The 20,050-nt window shown below is 38.6% G+C and overlaps 1 protein-coding gene and 1 long non-coding RNA gene across 12 annotated transcripts in view; one reads left to right on the top strand and one right to left on the bottom strand.

Annotated features, from left to right (window-relative positions):
* Nucleotides 1-2,694: 2,694 nt before the first annotated feature.
* The window catches only part of EYA1 (EYA transcriptional coactivator and phosphatase 1), a 349,363-nt gene continuing 332,007 nt past the window's right edge, over nucleotides 2,695-20,050 (bottom strand). For 9 of the 10 annotated variants that reach the window (XM_063612625.1, XM_063612623.1, XM_055297987.2 and 6 more), the window contains 2 exons: nucleotides 16,562-16,662; nucleotides 2,695-4,688 (listed from right to left, as the gene is read on the bottom strand). In XM_063612625.1, coding sequence (XP_063468695.1) covers nucleotides 4,608-4,688; nucleotides 16,562-16,662 — 182 coding nt within the window. In that variant the 3' untranslated portion in view covers nucleotides 2,695-4,607. Of the gene's footprint in view, nucleotides 4,689-6,515; nucleotides 6,650-16,561; nucleotides 16,663-20,050 lie in introns of all 10 variants that reach the window. The other variant, XR_010114399.1, reaches the window with a different exon arrangement.
* The window catches only part of LOC129492757 (uncharacterized), a 29,713-nt gene continuing 14,085 nt past the window's right edge, over nucleotides 4,423-20,050 (top strand). For both annotated transcript variants that reach the window (XR_008660943.2, XR_008660944.2), the window contains exons 1-3: nucleotides 4,423-4,511; nucleotides 5,255-5,407; nucleotides 12,195-12,334. This is a non-coding gene — a long non-coding RNA (uncharacterized lncRNA). The remainder of the gene's footprint in view (nucleotides 4,512-5,254; nucleotides 5,408-12,194; nucleotides 12,335-20,050) is intronic.

The following is a 20,050-nucleotide window of genomic DNA, read 5'->3' as shown; positions in this document are numbered from 1 at the left end:
ATAAAGGTCTTCATCCTCATTGTCTTCATGTTGATTAGGCTAAGGAGGAGGAGGAGAGGTTAGTCTCGCTGTCTCAGGGGTGGCAACAGTGGAAGAAGATCCACGTATAAATCGACCCATGCAATTCCAGCCCCGGTTGTTCAGGGTTCAACTGTATTAACTTATTTTGTCTTCATAATAGTCCTCTGAAGTAGATACAATCATTATTCCATTTTTACAGATGGGGAAACTCCTAACCACTGGGATGAACTGTCCACAGTGGTGCTGAGACTCCTTCCCTTGGGCGTGTCCAGATTCCTCTTCTGTCTCACTACTTCCTCCATTTGACCTATGTAAATATTTAGCCATCACTAAAAAAAACCCTGGGTTTACATTTCCACCATCCTCGTCTGAATCTGACCACTGTTTGCTGAGACTGTCCTAACAGCCGAATAACTGGTTTCCCCATTTCTTCTCTTGCTCCTCTCCAGCTCTTTCTCCACCCTCTTCTCCACTCAGCAGCCGGGTGATCATTTCAAAGAGTAAACTAGACCAGGTCCCCCCACTAGGTAAAAATCTCAGTGACCTCCCATTCACTTAGGATAGCATCCAAACTCCAGACCACGACCTCAAGGTCTTCCTGGTCTCCTTCCCTTTACAAAGTCATCTCTTGCTCCTCTCCTCTTGGACCCATGGGTGTAGTTCTCATTTGGAGGATAAACAGAGTGTTCTCCTCTGTGGACCTTTGCCTGCATGTCCTGCCCCTCACCTTTACATGCTTCCAACTTCTTAGCAGTCAGATCTTGGCTCAGACATCTCGGCTCTGTCCATTCTATTAGAGGAAACTTACACCTGTCACTGACCCATGTGCTGTTTTATTTTCCAAAAAGAACCCTTTTGATATGAATGTAGCTTATTCATTCATTTAGTAATTCGTTATGGTCTGTTTCCACCAACTCCAATGTAAACTCAGTCCTTGGGGCATGGACATCCTACTCTCAGCACCTGGGACAGTGCCACACTGTTGAGGGGTAGGGGGCAGTGAGTCTTTATTGAATGAAATCTGGACTTCCAATAAAGGCATAGACAGAGGGAGAGAAGAGAAGGAGCTAACACTGCATGCTATTGATATAGGAGTTAGGAATAAATCATTTAGGCAGATAGTGAGGGTAGAGGAGTCCTTGGTAAGGTTTTCCTTTTAATGAAAAGCAGCCCTTAAATAATTTTCTTTTCTAACTAAGAGTAGCCTGTAAAATTGAGCTGCAGACATAGACAAGCAAGCTGGAAGCTTGCACAGGTGAGTGCCAGCAGTTGTGTCAATAGAAAATGGCTACCCGGGACTAGGCATGTTCAAAATGGTGGCTCCATATTCCCTTCTCTTTGCCCGCCACGTGTACAGTAAGGAACAAACAAGATGAGCTGGCCAAGTGGAAAGCCCATTTGCATAATAATATTAGGGTAGGGTGGCCAGCCTTCCCCACGTGCTATGTGAATGTCACAGCTGGTCCAACCAATCTGTGGGCAAGGGAGAGAGCTGTTCTCCTTTTTCTTTTTCTTTCTTTTCCCTATTAAACCTCCACTCCTAAACCCACTCCTGTGTGTCTGTGTCCTTAATCTTCTTGGTGCGAGATGATGAATGAAGCTGCTTTACCATGGTAGGGAAAAAAAGGTCTGTAGAGGAGGAAGAACTTGAGCTAGACATGATTTGGGTGGATTGAGGATGGGGTGAAGGAAGTCATTGTGGGCAATGAGAATGCTTTGAACAAAGATGAGGCAGAGATGCTTGAGAGCTCTTTGATGCATTAAAGAGCTTAGTATGTTAGCCTAGTATACTGATGATCTGCTAATTTCAATAATGAGAGAGAATGCTGGGAAGAAAGTAGAGACCGTGTTTGGAGGCTCTAGAATGCCAAGGGGAGAAATCTGAGCCCTAAATCCATGATCCAAGAGGAGCCATTAAAAATTTTGACCAGGAGTTGTCATGTTAGAGGTGGTGCTTTAGAAAACTCATCTTCTGGGTATGCCCTCCATTTGGCCTATTCTTTATACTTTCTTAATTTAAGCCCTAAAAACCCCTTTACTCCCCACCGCTGTCTCTAAGATTTTCCCTAAAGTCTTTTCATTCTTGGGGTGTCGGGGCATGCTCAGGCACCTCATGATTCAGGCCACTTGACCTGGTGTGCGTGTATGAAAAATACACAACAGGGGCCTGACAAATGGGTGAGGCAGTGCATGTTTTTCATGTGTTTTCATGTATGAATGTGTTTCTAAGATTAAATTCTCAGGAGGAAGGCAGTTGTGCTGTTTTATAGCTGTCAATGATTAATCTGGCCAAATCATAGAGGTATCTGTTGTGGGCATTCTTTATTGAGGACTGCTTTATAGTGTTGTCCCTTGGATATATAAGTGGCTAAATCTGTGCTCGCAATCCAAGATACTTCATGCTGAATTATGTTCTACAGTAGGTAAATTTGAGTAAGGGTCCAGTTTATGTAATTTTTGGAGAATTGAAGAACTTTTCCATTCATCAGTACTTACAGTGGTCAAAGAAACAGCTGTTACCCTGCAAGTTCAGTCCCCTAAAGGGCTGATAAAGCCATCACTGCAGTTACTTCATACAACTTCCTTTTGTTGGACTTTGGGTGTCCTAAGGTAACCAAGATCCTGCTATTTCATATAGCCAAGAGAAAAAGATGATCCCAACAGTCAGGGAGCTTACAGTACATCACAAATCAATTTTATTAACTTAAACACAAAATTAATGAAGAAAAATTCTGTACACAATGGTGGACACAGCACACCTTTATACAGTAAGGCCAAGATAAACTTTGTCTTTTCAGTCTGCAGAGTACAATAACATAAAATGAAAAAGTTAAAAATTGTCAACTGTTTGCTTCAAGCAAAAAGGAAGAAAAAACTAATTCAATTGTGAATTTAAACAATTTGGATAATTCACAAATGACTAATTAATTCTAGCAGCAACACACAACTTCAGAAAAGAATGAACTAGCTCTTCAGCTACTTTGGGTCAGAGCTGGTGTTTTTTTTCCCCCCTATATATGATTAAAGAAGACTCATCCTAAGGGTAATTTCATGACAATGGATTGTGTTAGATGAGAGAAAATATTGCCCAGCCAAACTGACCGCTTTTGGAGAAAGTCTTATGGTCTGACAAAGGTGATAATTTTATTTCCCCAGATTGATGCCTGTCATGTAGTACATAATGCAGGTGGAGAGGAACGTTGTTTCCATGGTGATGACAATGGCAATGAACTTTCTTCAGGGTGGGAGGAAGGAAGAGAAAATACGCACATAGAGAGTAATGCAAAGTTTGCTGATTTCCGGATTAGCATCGTGTGTCGTCTTCCTTTATCGAAAGAAAATGCAGACACGATAATAATTCTGAGCACATGAAAACTTTGTTAGTCTCCAATTCATGAACCATTTTATTAATAAAATATATCTACTATCATCTATATTCTTTGTGGGAAGAAGCATTTGAATAATTATTTTTTCCAAGTAGTTACATATAATACATTAGTGTGGAAATGAAAAAGTGAGGTGGTGGGAGAGCTTATTTTTTTTTCATATTGTTTAAGAAACTGCTGTGTTTGTTATTTCATCAAGGCCCTTAGAAGAACTGATGCAGGAAAAAATTTTAGAAAACAAAATCCTTACTGACACTTGACATCCATGCTTTTGGTCTTGACAACATTATCTAAAAAAAATCCATTATCTACATATTTATACCCAAAACTTAGATAAGGCACGGCACATGAATTTGTGCACATGCTGCCTCATGCTTCACTATCAAGGCATTGCTACCTTTCAATATCATTTCCCTAAACAATATGTAAAAGAATCATCCATTATTACAAATTTACACCAAAAATTCTTTCTGTACATGATTGTCTCAGTGATGTACACATTATACGTTTAAATTAGACATACTTAAAACTACTATGCGATGTGCTAAAATTCAAAGTACTGTACTCGCCATGTTGTGAGGCAGAGGCCTTTAATCACTTATTTCTAATGCTATTGTCTCTTCAATTATTTGATGTTAAAAAAGTCTGGTGGGTGAATTGTAGGGTATGTGAATTATACCTCAATAAAGCTGTTTTTTAATTTTAAAAAAGTCTGTTCATAAATAAGTAGAGATGTACAGATTACCCTGGGTATGAGACACCAAAAAGTAAACCTTCTTTACAAGAAAATTCCTCCACTGGTATTGAGGAAACACATTTCAGTCTCTGTTGTGCAATTAGGTTTGCTGTATTGGAGAAGCTGTTTATATCACATTGAAAATGCTAACAACTGAAGCGTTTGCAGGTCCTTTCTTCACAGGTTTGAACCGTGTAGTTAATGTGGCAGACACATAACGCTGTGCTAGAACATTCTCATGGCTTATTTTCATTGGATTCACAGTACTAGAGTCAACAGCTGTTCTGATGAAATAGACGTGGTCCTCCATTCACCACAAGGGCAGAGGTCAAGACTGACAGCAACTGTGCATCACCAGGCGGAAATTGGTAAGTTCTGGAGGCCAGCGCTGATGCGAGACTGGGGCCTGCTGGATCTGTCCCTGGTCACAGAGCAGCTGTGCGCTGTCAAAGTGCCGAGCGCTGTTACAGGTACTCCAGTTCCAAGGCGTGGTGCAGGGCCATGAGGTCCGAGTGGCTGGAGATCCTCCAGAAGGGCATCGCGTGCTGCAGCAGAGGCACACATACAACGTGAGGACAGGGCACCCAGTGCCAGCCCTGCCAGCTTTTTTGGAAATCCACTCCCATGCTCACCCCCATTTTCAGTATCATGGAAAATGCCAGCTAACATCTTAACATCACGTCTGTTTAAAACAAAAATTCAAACTTAATCCTCCCCCAAGAATACTGGACTGAGTTGTACAATGTAATCTAGAGTCTGTTTCTTTGAAGAAGGGGATGGATATTTCCTAACTGGATCTACACTGTGACTTGAATGCCAGTTCCAAGCTTTAAATAAAAGAACGTTGCCAAATATGGCAGCTTTTCACATATCCAGTGGGTTTTTCATGCTGAAAGTTTAAAAAGCTTGTACTTTATGAGTTTAAGCAGTTTTCCTTAGTTAGTAGTAGTTTACATTTTTTCTAACTTAATTGTGGCTCACATATGAAGCAATTTTTTTTCCATTTATTTATTTCCTTCAGTTATTCTTCATATTGACCTTAAAATGGATTTACCATATGGAAAACATTTTAAATGAACATCTAAAGTTGTTTTTTGTTGTTTCGTTTTAGGTTTTTGTAATCTAAAAATCTAGTTTAAGTAGTGGGAATGTTTGTGATACACGTGAATAAACCAAGGACAAGAAAAAGGGGAAGAAATCAGAAGTTATGTCATCCATGAAGGGTCAAAAATGTGATGAACTTTTACTGCTCCAAAGCACTATAGTAAGTACTAATGCATCAGCAAAACCTTTTTAAGGGAAAGATAACCATCACCCTCCAGAGGACAAAATTCTGTTTACCTTATAGAATAGGATTCTTAAGCAAAAAAAGAATGTGGAGCCTGGAGTATAATTTGCAATTATAGTTCTGAGAAATTTGGAAAAATTTCAGACTAATAGGAGAATGTGGCATAGAAGCAAACAGAAATGAGGGTTGTTTTTTTTTTAATGTGTAGGTAACAGTGAAAGCCACTAACTATTTTGATATATAGATCACATAGCTGCTACATACTGGGATATAAACTATTACTTATTAACAATGCATTTGCCTCAGATTATCTATTGAAATCACATACCACATTCCCATATGTAGACCTTTCTGGACTCAAGACTATTTTGGTGTATCTATATATATGTTGTTGCGTGATAACAGAATAGTCCAGAAATTAGTACTAAATATTTCTTTGTAGATTTCTAGAAGGATGCTCCTCCACTTGGAAACTTCACACTGTAAGACGTAGCATTGTGCATTCATTCATACAGAGCACACTGTATCAGGTGTAGAAGACACAGAGATGCATGTGTTGCTGCCTACCCTATTTTGGGTAGCAAAAGTGCACAGCAATCATCAGTGTTCATTTATATCTTGTAGGAGGCGGGCAATTACCTTTGCCTAGTGAACTGGGAAAATATCTGAAAGGAGGTGATAGTTGAGCTAGGTATGAAGGATTAACATTCAGAAAAGCACTCTGATGGTTACGTGCATTGGGGGACAGAAAATAATGGAGACATTCATTGTTGGCATACTAGATGGGTATGAGAGCAAGACTTGGCTGGTGACATGAGTGGCTGCAGGAGCCAGCTGATGCAGGGCCTAGTAAGCCCTGCTAAGGAGTTTATTTGTAATAAACTCCTAATTCATAAATCCCAGTAGTTATGATTTATTGGATATTGTGTTAGGCACTATGCTAAGCACCTCAAAGAGACAGAGGTACTACTATTACTATTGTACTAGTTAAAAAAAAAAAAGAAAAAAAAAAAACCTGAGGCTTGGTGATGAAACAGAGAGGTTTAAATAAATAGCTGGTAAGGAGTGAAGCCAAGATCCGTACCAGGTGTGACTCTGAAGCTCATATGCTGTAAGGCCTCCTAGCTGTTCTCTGTAGGCTTTTTATTCAGCTGTGTATATTATCAGCACCATAGCACAGGTTCAAACTAACTCTCTCTCTCTGCCCCCATCCATTCTCTGTGGGGTAAGAGACACCAGAAAAGAGTGACTATGATTCATAGACCTGGGTTAGAAAAACGTTTGATCCTATGGCTTTCCTCCTCATTAGAACAGAAATTAATGTTGTAAAATATAGAACCCTATAAAGAAATACAAATCATTTCTTATCCTACTACACAAAGCTCACCACTATAAACATTTCTTTATATTTTCATATATGTACATACTCAAACATACTTGAAATTATGTTTATCAAGTATGTTCCATTCAGTATCCTACTCATTTTACTACTTAATCTCAAATTCATTTTAGACACATTTTAAAAGAAAACTATTATTTTAAAAGTTTTCAAGTATTCAACTGTGCAGTGTTGCTATTTAACCACCTACTTGGTATCTATTTTTATATCCTCTTTATTTCTAATTGTTTTTCTTATTAGGTTTGCCAATCATTATTGCCCTTCCTCAAAGTTTTTTTGTCAACAGCTAAAGGGGTTATATAGTATTTCTATTGATCTTAAGTACTATTAGCTCAGAATGTAACAAAGGATGCTGAAAGCTCTTCAGATAATCATCTAGAAACTTCTAGGACAATCAATCATCTTCGTAAAAACATATAAAAATACTTGTGTGAAGTGGAATGCCTTTTCTCAGAGCAGGTTCAGTCAAATTCTTTTGCATGTCAGTTGTCTGAGGTTCCCTATGTTCCCCACAGGCAAGTTACAACCATTAACAATGCAAATCTGAAAACTATTGGTGCAATCAGAATCCTGCACTGAAGAATGCCATGACTCTCAGAGAAATCGAAAAGGGAACTGAAAAAAAAAATCCAGCTAATTCTTTGGTAAATAAAGTTTAAAGTGGGCATTTAATTTCATAGTAAACAAAGGACTGGTTCAATGGCTGTGTGTCTCATCTGCACATGTGTGTGGGTTGATACCGCCTAGAGAACACTTACGTTTTTCTTTTAAACCATACTCAACACTATCGGGAAAGGTGAGATAATCTGCTAACAACCCTAAGTTGGCTTGTTTACTAGCACTAAAATATGAATGGCTTTAGTCTTCCTGTACAGAGTATTAATAAGAACCACTTGGTCAAGCAGCACCCTGAAATGAGTTCAAAGGATGAAACTTCCTGTAGCATATTACAGACAACTTATCACAATGCAGTGGGGATGGGCCACTCATTTGGGCAGAAGTGCCAGAGGTTCTACAATGAAAACTTTGCAAATCTTTGGTGTACATGAAAGAAAACTGGTAGACTCTGGGGACACTCCACCCACAAGGATAGCAACTCTATCCTCTGCATTCTTTCATGGCATGCAGGGTAGTGATGTCGGCTGTGGTTAGCAGTTTCATTCTCACAAAAATAGTGGGCTTCTTTAAGAAATGCACATTTTATATTAAGTGAATGACTATAAGAAGACAGTCTAGAGGAGTTCCCTTTTCGATTTCTCCAAGAGTCATGGCATTCTTCAGTGCAGGATTCTGATTGCACCAATAGTTTTCAGATTTGCATTGTTAATAGTTGTAACTTGCCTGTGGGGAACATAGGGAACCTCAGACAATTGACATGCTAAAGAATTTGACTGAACCTGCTCTGAGAAAAGGCATTCCACTTCACACAAGTATTTTTATATGTTTTTACGAAGATGATTGTCCTAAAATCAGAACTAATATTGCACAATGATAATATTTTCCCTAAGTACGTACTGATGTGAAGATTTTATGCATTTATAAAAGCTTCTCAGGACAACTGGATACAAAGTAAACTTTTTTTTCTCTTGCATCAATGCTTAGCCACTAGAACAAACATTTCTTATATGAAATCAGAGAGAAATGGTGGCAAAAGAGAAAAAGAAAAACACATGCTAGAATGAGGAGACCTGGGTTATATTCTCAACTTTGACGTTAGCTATGTGACCTTCAATTATGACACAGTCTGCCTGAAGCCCTAGTTTCTTTATAACATGAGGGTTTACGGAAAATGACTCCGGGTTGCTTCTAGGTCAAAGAAAGTCTGTGACTTTATTATCAAAACAAAGTCTGTTACCTGCATAGCACCGTAGCTACAGTAGATATGTAATACACACAAGACATATATCCCCAATGCCAAGAGCTGACCAGCAGGCAAGATATAACTGATGAAACAATTTTATTACAATGTAAGGCAATGAGGGAGTAAGAATTAAAAAGATAAATTCAGAGAAAAGAGAGCTCAGTTGTAACCTGGAGAGGGTAAGCTGAGCTTGAGCTGAATTTGAAGAATGGGTGAAGTTGGAGAGGTGGAGGGGAAGTGGATAGGGGTCCCAGTTAGGAGGAGTAATTGGCCTGTGGAGGATGGGGCTGGACTGGTGTGTAAAATCATAGAGATGTTAAGGAGGCTTGTCAAGGTAGCAGCACTTGGAATATCTAACTAACTAATGAGTTTAGACTTTTGTCTTGTAAATGGTAGGAGCAAGAGGCTGACACTTCCTCAGTGCTAACACTTCCACAAATAGGTGGGGGTATTTTAAGCAATTTAGGGCAGCAGTCGGGAAGGATGGACTAAAGATGTTTCTGGCTGGTAGCAGAGAAACTAGGTAGAATTACAGTGGAAATGGAGTGGGTGTAATAGATGCAAGACATATTGTGAAGAGAGAGTTCATGTGACTCAGTGGTGGGTGGGAATCAAAGAACCCCAAATCATGTCCGAGTGGGCCAACTGGTTTGGGATAGCTGAATTCATTTGCTTGTATTCAGACATTCAGTGGGTAGAACATGGGATACTTACCCAGAAATATTCTCTCAGGTTGCTGAAGCCCTGGGACTAAAAACAGAGCTACCCACAAATCTTAACAGAAACGACAGCTGGAACTGCAACATGCATGTGATTCGTTTATCAAGATTAGGCATATATTGAGAGAAGTAGGTATCAAGGCCTAAAATTAGCACATGCTTTTGTGTCTTCAGAACCAAAATTTTGCCTGATGGAAAACAATGACACATCCTTCCTGTTTTTCTTGCCTCCTGGAGCAACTTCAAAAATCTCCTTCCTCCATCCTTCCTCATCTGATATTTAGCATTTATACCTTTAGACTACATATAACATCAACCATATAAAATGCTGGGTATGTGGATACACATATGTAAATAGAATTTTGCTGAATTATTAAAAATGTGTTAATTACAATGTTTCAAAGTTTTTAAAGCATATACTCTCTGACTTAAGTACTGCAGTTTTAGGAATTTATCCTACAGATGCACTTGTACATGCGTGAACTGTAGAACTGTTTGCAGTAGTAAATACTGGAAACCACCTAAATGTTCACCCCAGGGGACTGGTTAAATAGCACATCCACATAATGGAATACCGATGCAGTCACTTGAAAGCATTAGAGATGCAAAGCTTCGTGGACTGATACAGAATAACTACCAGGATGGATTAAGTGAAAAAGCAGGTATGAAAAAAAGTGTATACTTCTCATTTGTGTAAAAAAATACTTATTTGTGCTTTCATATGCACATACCATATTTAGAAAGTTTTGCAGATGGAGGTACAAATACTTTTCAAATTGTAAATAAAGGTATCAAGGGAGAACTTATTACGAAACTTATTGTGCAACATTGCTCTTTTATTTATATATCTGCTTGCCCTCTAGACATAAGTATGCTCTTTAAGGATGACGATGAAATCCAGTTCAAAACCTGGCATTATAGTAAGTGATTAACTATAAATGAATTTATGACTTTACAAAAATCACATTCACCGTACTTGGTGTTTATAACCTTGATGTCCCATTTAAACTAAAAACAAAAAATTGCTTTACAAATGTTATTTTATAAAAGTGGCTTGTATTTTTCTCCTAAATAAGCTTGAAATTGGGCATCATTAATCAGGTTCTCAGCTTCATCTTGGATTTCAGCAAGTTTTGGAATGCACATATAAAATGAACGTATTTAATGAAGCCTTTCTCATTGTGCAGAATAGTGGATGCTTGCCATTTTTTCTCCCTTTCCCATTAAGAAGATATTTATTTTAAATAGTTCTCTGAAAATAGTTAATTTATTAGCAAGGTCACTTTTGCTACTCTAGAAATGAAAACTAGATGTCAATGTACAGGAGACTATTTCCTACATTCTTTTTTTTAAACAATCATACTTAGGTCTAATCATTTTCTCTCAAGCCATGTTGCATTAGGGAAACAATTTTATGGTAAAAAAGAACAACTTGTAGATTTTGACAACAAAAGACATACGTCAAAGGAAGACTTCAATAGGTAGAGACTTCCCACACTCTTTCCAAGAACAAAGAGGCACTCACACAAACTCTTGCAAGAGATCCTTTCAAAATGAGGTTGTTCTTTTACGAAAGAAAGGTATTTCTAACTTCTTCTCTTTGAAGGAGGTACTTTTTATGATACAAATTATAGAGTTAGATAAAATCACTGCTGAAAGCCCTTGGACTACATTGGCAAAGAGAATAAGGATGACAGAATAGATTTCAACTGACCATTAACAAAACAGGCAACTGGCAGATTTACTTACTGGGTTTTGTTTCTGTGATTTTAAAAAAGTAACAATCTCTAGCAAAAGAACATTATTTAAGGAGATGACAGATCTCTACAGGGGAAAGAAGAGCATGTCGTATTAAATTTCGAAGGACACAGGGAACTAAGAGAGACAAGCTAAATAGTTAAAATCAGTTTTGAAGCAATGTAAAATGTTTTGATTTGGCAAAACATTTTAGTGCTCAAATGTGCAGAACTTCATTGGTTTGCTATTAATTTTATTTAATAAACTAAATTGCTCAGGAGCTAAAGCACATGATGAGAATTATGCGTTTTGAAAATTTTAATCATGAATGTAAAATTAGGGGAAAGAAGACACTTATATAGTTATAGCTAACTCCCGAAGAGAAAGAAGAATTGCATTTTATTCTAATAATTTTTTGAAAAACTATGTAAATTCTTTTTTGTAAGTCAAGTCATATTGACGATACATAAATGTAGTTTATAGTTTGAAGAAACTTTTTTTTTTTAAACAGGTTCTCACTCTGTTGCCCAGGCTGGAGTGCAGTGGTGCCATCACAGCTCACAGTAGCTTTGACCTCTGAGGCTCAGGTGATCCTCACACCTCAGCCTCTTGAGTAGCTAGGACCACAGGCAGCACTACTATGCTGGGCTAATTTTTGTACTTTTTGTAGAGACGGGTTTCACCATGTTGCCCAGGCGGGTCTCAAACTCCTGGGCTCAAGTGAGCCACCTGTCTCAGCCTCCCAAAGTGCTGGGATTACAAGTGTGAGCCACCACTCTCAGGCTGCAGAAACTTTTCACTAGATCTCACAGTCAGAGGAAATAACTGAGTTCAAATCCTGATTTAGCTACTTTCTAGCTGTGTGATTTTTGGCCGAATTATTCACCCTTACAGTGCCTCAGTTTTCTCATCTGTAAAATAGGTCTAAGGATTCCTTCATAGGATTATGAGGATTTAATGAGAAAAATGGATGGGAAGGCCTAAAAGAGGGACTGGTATATAATAAGGGCTTTATAATTGGTAACATTTTTTTTTTCTTTGGGACAGGATCTCATTCTGTCGTGCCAGCTGCAGTGCAGTGGCATGAGTTTGGCTAACTAACTGCGGTCTACCTTCCGGGCTCGAGTGATCCTCCGACTTCAGCTTCCTGAGTAGCTGGGACTACAGGCACCCACTACCACACCTGGGTAAGTTTTTATATCCTTTATGAAGACAGGGTTTTGCCATGTTGCCCCAGCTGGTCTCAAACTCCTGAGCTGAAGTGATCCACACACCTTGGCCTGTCAAGTGCTGGGATTGCAGGTGTGAGCCTGGCTTGGTAGCAATTTCTGTTACTTACTACCATTATTATTAATCCTACAGCATAGAAAGCAATCTCTTAGTTTCTTTAGCTTGAGTTTTCATATGTAGTTTTAAAAATGAGATATTGTTGAACTGTAGAGGGCTTCTCCTCGTAAATTGTTTCCCATAGGTTAAATATTAAGTATTCTCTACTTCCCTGTAGCACTCCACTTTAAAGATACTCATTATCTTTTGTGAATGATTAGATCCTTGTCTCTTAATTCATATACAAGGATGACTATTTATATACTAGTTAACTTGAAAAGGCTAGACCAAAATTCTCTTTCAATAAAGTTAGAAAATAAAGGAATGTTCAACTTGTCACTCTAAGTTGTAAATTGATGACGTCTGAATCTTTTGCAAGATTATTAGAAATCTAGATATTGGGAAAAATTTGTCCATTTTACACATCCACACAGGCAGTTCTCAAGGTACAAAGAGTGGTTTGCAGCAGATATTTTTGGACTCTTATCACATACAGTCATCCATGAAATAAAAATGGAAAGCTAGGAGGACTCATTTGGTCAAAAAATTCAGTATGGTTTCTGCAGGTGACTGCCTAATTTCTTTTTTGTGTGTGCCCTATATTTAAAAAAAAAAAAAAAAAAGACATGTCCAAAGGTAAACAGTAGAAACAATCTTTTTTTAAGCCATTCTATATTTAATTTTATTCTGTAATTGTTGATTGGTTGTTGAGAAAACACAAATATCAGAGTTTATTATCAGAGTGATCTAGGAAAGAAGGTTAAAAAAAAAAAAAGGATTTTCCAAATAATTATAATAGAATACTTTTGTACAAAGAAGGATTTTCCAAATAATTGTAATAGAATAGTTTTGTACACCTTATAATCTATTCTTTGGTACTGTTGTAAATGAATTGTACCAGCATTTGAATTTAAAGTATTTTGTTGGGTTGTTCCTACTGCCATCACCAACATTCTATGTGTATTAAATTAGTATTAAAACTTTATAATATACATGGAAGTAATTGGAAACCCTCTAAAGACTATGAATCAGTGAGGCAAACATTTAGGAACTGTCTATAGATTTAAAAATTATGAACCTCAGCCTGTTTCCAGTATAAAAATTAACTAAAACTGGCTGGGCACGGTGGCTCATGCCTGTAATCCTAGCACTTTGGGAGGCAGAGGCGAGTGGATCACTTGAGGTCAGGAGTTCGAGACCAGTCTGGCTAACTGGCGAAACCCCGTCTCTACTAAAAATACAAAAATTAGCCAGTCATCATGGTGCATGCCTGTAATCCCAGCTACTTAGGGGACTGAGGCAGGAGAATCACTTGAACCTAGGAGGTGGAGGTTGCAGTGAGCCAAGATCGCGCCACTGCACTCCAGCCTGGGTGATGGAGACTCTTTCTCAAATAAAACAAAAACCAAAAACTAAAAATGAACCTCAGCCTATTTCCAGTATAAAAATTAACTAAAATCCTTTAACTAAAACCTTTTGTTACATCAGAAATACATAAAGTTTTCATGTCTGCTCTACTAGCAAAATGCATTGAGCACCTGTTTGTCAAAGCTGCCAGGATTAGAATCTACCAGGAAGTGTCAGCATTTGCCTAATGTAATGATGAGTTGATGGGTGCAGCAAACCAATATGGCACATGTATACCTATGTATCATACCTATGTATCAAGCCTGCACGTTGTGCACATGTACCCTAGAACTTAAAGTATAATTAGAAAAAGAAAAAAAAAATCTTAACTGCTCTTCAAAGACAGCAAATACTCTACCCCTATCAATACTCTCAATTCTAAGAATTGTACTTATCAGAAAGGTTTGGGAAGGGACTCACTCACAGAAACCTTGATAAGATCCAAAGGATTTCAGTTTTGTTCCCTGCATTTTAAGTAATCACTTTCATAAACATCCCTCTCTACCTGCCACAAGCTAGAAGGCCACATTTTGGCAATTTTGGATATTAAACTGTCTGGTGGATACCAGAGGGAGAAGGACCAGCCTGGAGATGGAGTCACACCTTGGCCTAGGGCCATACTGGTCACAGGAGCAAATCTGTTCCATCCCTGCCCTGCCGGCCACTAGGAGGGTCCTGAACAGGAATGGCTTGGGAATTCCAGAGGCTTTCCTAGAAAGAAGACTTCAGTCTGGATCTCAGAAAACATTCTCTTCACCTCTCCAGGATTGTGTTTTGGGGATTCTGACCTGCTTAGTCTGGGAAAGGTTTTATTTTATAAACACAGTCCAGAGAGGTAACAGAGGCACCCAATGACACTAGTGGTGGGTCATCGGTGAAGTGGGAAGATTAAAACTACTGCTTAAATGGCAAACGCTGCTTCACATTGAACATGAGGAGACCTGAAGTCATGTGTGGGTTTCCACCAGCACCAACCAGACTCACACAAGTTTGTGACTGGGATACATTCTGTATTTATGGGAATTCATAAAATTATCTAGTTATAAAATTAGGGTCAGTGATTATGATTTTAGTGGAACTCAGAGGCACTGAAGGTAAACTAGGCCATCTTCAGAGCCTGTAGGAAGGCTGGCCATGTATCATACTTAGGCTCAGTGCTGCATCTGTAATCTGGTGACCTTATGTGCTATTTCTGGCATATGCTGAAATATTCCAGAAGGGCTGAAATATTGTATCATTTATGGAAATAAATATACATGGATTCCTATGAGTGAGTGTATAAGGAAGGGAATGGAAAATTATGCTGTTAGTTAATCCCATAAAATATTTAATTGTTCTTCAAGAAACATTTACAGAGTACAACTAAGACAATATTCAGGGAGTTATAAAAAAATCTGAAGACAGTCTCAACAAACCAAGCAAAGTAAGATTCCTGAATCTGTGAAGCTCCCATTTCTTTGCTGAAACAGGCACATAAACAATAACTACAGCTACCTTTTGTTGTACACTTTACACATATCTATATTATGGGAGTTATATATCTTTACTAAATCTAATCCTCAAAATAGCCCAATGAGCTGAGTGCTATTACTATCCTCATTTATAGACAAGGAAAGGGGAACAGAGGGTTAAGAACTTGTTCAAAAAGTTACAGGAAGGGTAAGTGGCAGGGTCATAATTCAAACTCATGCTGTCTGGCTCAAGAATCCAAGCTACTTATCACTACAGCTCCTTCAGTTAAAATATAAGGCAGCATGACTATAATTGATCTCTTAAAAGCATAACAGAAAAGGTAGTACAGGAATTGAATTTTGCAAATGACTAAGACCATGACAGAAGGGCATTAGGGAAAAGATTCCAAGGAGACACAGCAGGAAGGAAAAGCTGTGAGGCATGGTCAAGGAAAGCTGAGTGCACTGACACGACTACAGTGTAAGGTACAGGAGGGAGACAGATTAGAAAGGCAGGCTGTAACCAGACTGTGGAGACCCTCAGTGCCAGGCTAAGGAAGGTGGTCCTTGGCTTTTAAAAATGCAGTGAGAGGCACAACGAGAAAGCTTTTGCTCAGAGAAATGATAGAATTACACCTGCAGAGATTCAGAAGAATATAATGAAGTGCAATGGGCAAAGCGAGAGTCAAGAGATTTATAGTTGGGTCCACTCCCTTCCCCCTGCCCTGAGAGAGACAGGTAGGACCTCATGATGTAAAGAAGACATCGAGTCCTCTGGGGCAGCAGATAGTTTTATCTTCCAGGCCAACTTTGACCAACTGGTAGAGGCTTCTGAAGGATGTTTGAAAGGTTCTTAGGCTGCGTCCAGGCTCAGGTAACAAGGTTTGAACCATCTGGCATGTCTGCCATGGGTACAGAGAAGGTCCTGCTGGCACATGTGTTATCTCTGCTCTGGATGACAGCGACGCCACTAACAACACTTCAGTTCTGCTCTCAAATTCTACCTTCTATGAACACCACTTGTGGTGGCCCTTGAGTTTGTGCACACTACTATTCAGAAAGATCACTCCATATTTACTGAATTCTACTTTACCCTGTTCAGTGCTTACAGTACTGCACATATTCATCACGTGTTTCGCAGAAATGGAACCTGTTTAAATGATCCAGTGATGAGAATCCTGAAGACTGGAAAAACAAACGAGACAAGATGCACCATGTAGGAACGCTCACCTTTTTCGCTCCTTGTTCTTCTTCTACACCGTCTCCTATAACAACATACACCACTTTTCTTCCAAACCTTTGAATTATTCTCTCAAAACAGCTTTCTTTTCCTAGTGAACAAAAATAAATGATAGAACATGTGAAGTTTGGGTAACCTAATGTGACAGTGCTTGAACTTTTTATATAAAATGCTTTCTTCATGCTCTGATTCGAATGCCCCACTTGTGCCTCTAAGAGGAATGCTTTTATGCCACTTGGGTTGTATGTGCCACAGCACAATAAATTACAAAGTAAATTAATTAGCAGTGTGGTGTCCTGTCCTTTGGAAATTGTTAAATACTCTCTTCCCAAGGACTCATTTATTAAAAAATGGAATCTAGTCAATCACAGCATTGCAACTGGGGTAGTGGGGGAAAGTACTGTTTTGCAGTGGGACTTCTTTTTCCCCTTATATATAAGCTGAACTCAAACATAGGCAATTCTGGCAACATATTTTAACTTGATTTAAAAAAGTTTTTTTTTCCATATGTCAAACTTTGAAAATATCTGATCCAAAGACTATTGAGAATGATAAAAACTAACTGGACTTGTTTTTGTTCTAGCAAGAAAACACAAACATTGGAATTAGCTTATTCCTTCATTTTCGGGTTGAATTAAAGACCCTGAAAGTCTGATGTAGTCTTGTAAAACTCCTTCTCAAATAAATGTCAGATAATTTGGGGTAGTGCAGCAAGATGGTACCTGCCTTACCCAGACATCTAATGTTCAGTGAAGCACTTTCCTGGAGGAAAACTGGAATAAAGGTAATGGAATACCCTTATCTGTCTATTATCTTTCCCATGTCATGACTTAGTTTGGGCTCCTGTGGTGGCTACACTGTCAGCACATTCCCACAGTTAATGCAAGCATTGTTTCTTCTCAGAGAAGAAACTGGTGTTCCAAGTCTTGGACTGCCAATAGGGTCATTTTAATGGACAATGGGACAGTTTATAGTTTTCAAATGTGAATGGCTGAGCGAAGCCTACACCTCTTTCAAATAAGGATCAGATATACACATGAACAAATTGCTTGTTTGCTTAAACAAATGTCTGCTTTATATTTGTATTTTGCACTAAAATCTCTAGTTTGCATCTGACACAATGAAATAGAGCTAGCCTTCTTCAAAGGATGCAATTTAAATGCCTCTTTAGTTGTCCACTAAGCTGTGAAATATTAAATCACTTTAAGAAGCAAATACGAAGTGTAGTTTTCACTGCAAAAATATACAACCAAAAAACTTCGATGTCATGAAACTTTTTTCCCTCCTTACGGGGAAATGCTTATGTGTTTTTGCAAAGTTTCCCTCTTGTGGAAAAAGGAAGGTAAATTCAATGTAATTTAAAGGTGAAGTTGTGGTAGACAAAAAAATCCTTGCCCATATACTATCTGCTATTTGGTTTTGTCAATTTGGGGTCATGTAGAAATTTTTCACAATAGAGGTTAAGAAAATGAAACTTAGATTTTAGAAGTTAACTTTAGTTTTATATGAAGTATTCATTTTGATGAGTCCATTTTGTCTGAAAGGTCATCATAGCTCTGCCAACTGAGATACCAGTCATCTCCTCCTATGACTTTAGCATTTTGCCTACAATAAAAATTACTGGGGCCAGGCACAGTGGTTCACACCTGTAATCCCAGCACTTTGGAAGGCCAAGGCAGATCACCTGAGGTCAGGAGTTTGAGACCAGCCTGGCTAACATGGAGAAACCCTGTCTCTACTAAAAATACAAAAATTAGCTGGGCATGGTGGTGTGTGCCTGTAATCCCAGCTACTTGGGGAGGCTGAGGCAGGAGAATCACTTGAATCCAGGAGGCACAGGCTGAGATCATGCCACTGCACTCCAGCCTAGGTGACAGAACAAGACTCCATGTCAAAAGAAAAAAAAAATTGCTGGGTTTTCTGCATTGATTCCCCACATATATCTTATTTGATGGTGAAATCCTACTTCTACCACCACAAATTTTTTATTCTGTATTGAAAAAGAATTAAAGCTTAATATTTTAAACAAAATGCCCATTAAAAAAACAACGCTTACTGGATTGTAATTTCCTATTATATTATCATTTTCAAATTATTTGGGATTAAACTTCAATGCACATGCTACATAATACACTACTCCTGCTTTCTTTCTGAGAACCTAAGCTCTACCCGCTTCTGTACTATGAGCTGCTTCGGCATTTGTTCCAACTTTCATGTGCTGGCAAACCTTTTCCACAATCCCTGATTACAACACTATATAATTATAATTCCTCTTAATTGATATAGATGAAAATAGAATTAACATGTGACTTAAACTGTTCGCTATTTTTATGGAACATGAAAGCACATAAAAGTTCTGATTATAATGGGCTACTAGGAATTTCACTCTATTTGATATATTTCTTGCTTTTTGATATTTTCCAACAATTTGTTCTTGGCCCTTCTTGGGAAGCATCAGTCATTCTCAAACTCCAGATATGTATTTCTAACTTGAAAGGTTAGCCTGGATGAATCCCATCAGCACCTTGCTGAGTGTGTCTTTCTGCCACTGATTGAAGACCCCATTGGGTCTCTTCCAACTCAACACTGATAAAAATCAAACCTGATTTCCCCATCAGTTAATTGTGCCACTATTGACCCAGGTGACTAAGAGAAATCTTGTGTTAGCCTTCTTCAAAATAAATGGTCATTTATTCAGCCATTCATTCAACAAATTCATGTCTACTTTTATTGAGTACCTACTGTGTGCTGGGTGTTACAGCTACTATGATGAGCAAGAGAGACAAACCTAGTCCTCAAGATTATTACAGTATGACGGGGAAGTCATAGTATGAACAAATAATTATAAAAGTAATTTTTTAGTAATCATTTAGTAAATGCTTTGAAGGAGAAGCACAGGAAGTGTAAAAGTGCAAGCAAATGGAAGTTAGGCCTACAGGGATTCCATTTTTGCCCCTTTTTATTATATGGAGTTGAGCAGCCAAAGACAGCCTTCTTGCCACCTGCTAGAATGCTCATACCCCTTCCCCTGGACTAAAATAACATTCATCTCCTTAGGGTGATCTACAAGGCCATTCATGCCTAGACCCAAGTATACCTTTTCAGCTTTGGCTTCTAATGAGCACTGCACACTAGCTACCCAGGGCCACTCACAAATCCCTCAGCAGGGAACATATTTTAATTTCTCTGTCCATTTGCATTGTTCTCACTAGCCCATCTACCTGTTGAACTCTTACTTGCTCTTCTATACCCAGCTCAAATGTCATTTCTTCCCTTTAGCTTTCACAGACACTTGGCCTCTGTCTCTTCCTGGGTGGCAGTGAATGCTTCCTCAGTCATGTGCACATTCAAGCACTTAGCAGTAGGACCCTGTAGGATACAGCAAGGAGTCTAGACCTTGGAATCACAGAAACATGAGGCTTGAGCCTTGGGTTTGTGAGCTATTGACTGCAACAATTTACTTAAGTCTCTGGACTTTA

Source organism: Symphalangus syndactylus, chromosome 11 (genome assembly GCF_028878055.3).
Source record: "Symphalangus syndactylus isolate Jambi chromosome 11, NHGRI_mSymSyn1-v2.1_pri, whole genome shotgun sequence".
In the NCBI taxonomy this organism is placed as follows: Eukaryota; Metazoa; Chordata; class Mammalia; order Primates; family Hylobatidae; genus Symphalangus; species Symphalangus syndactylus.
The sequence above is the reverse complement of the archived record's forward strand: the minus strand, read 5'-3'. Positions and strand labels throughout refer to the sequence as shown.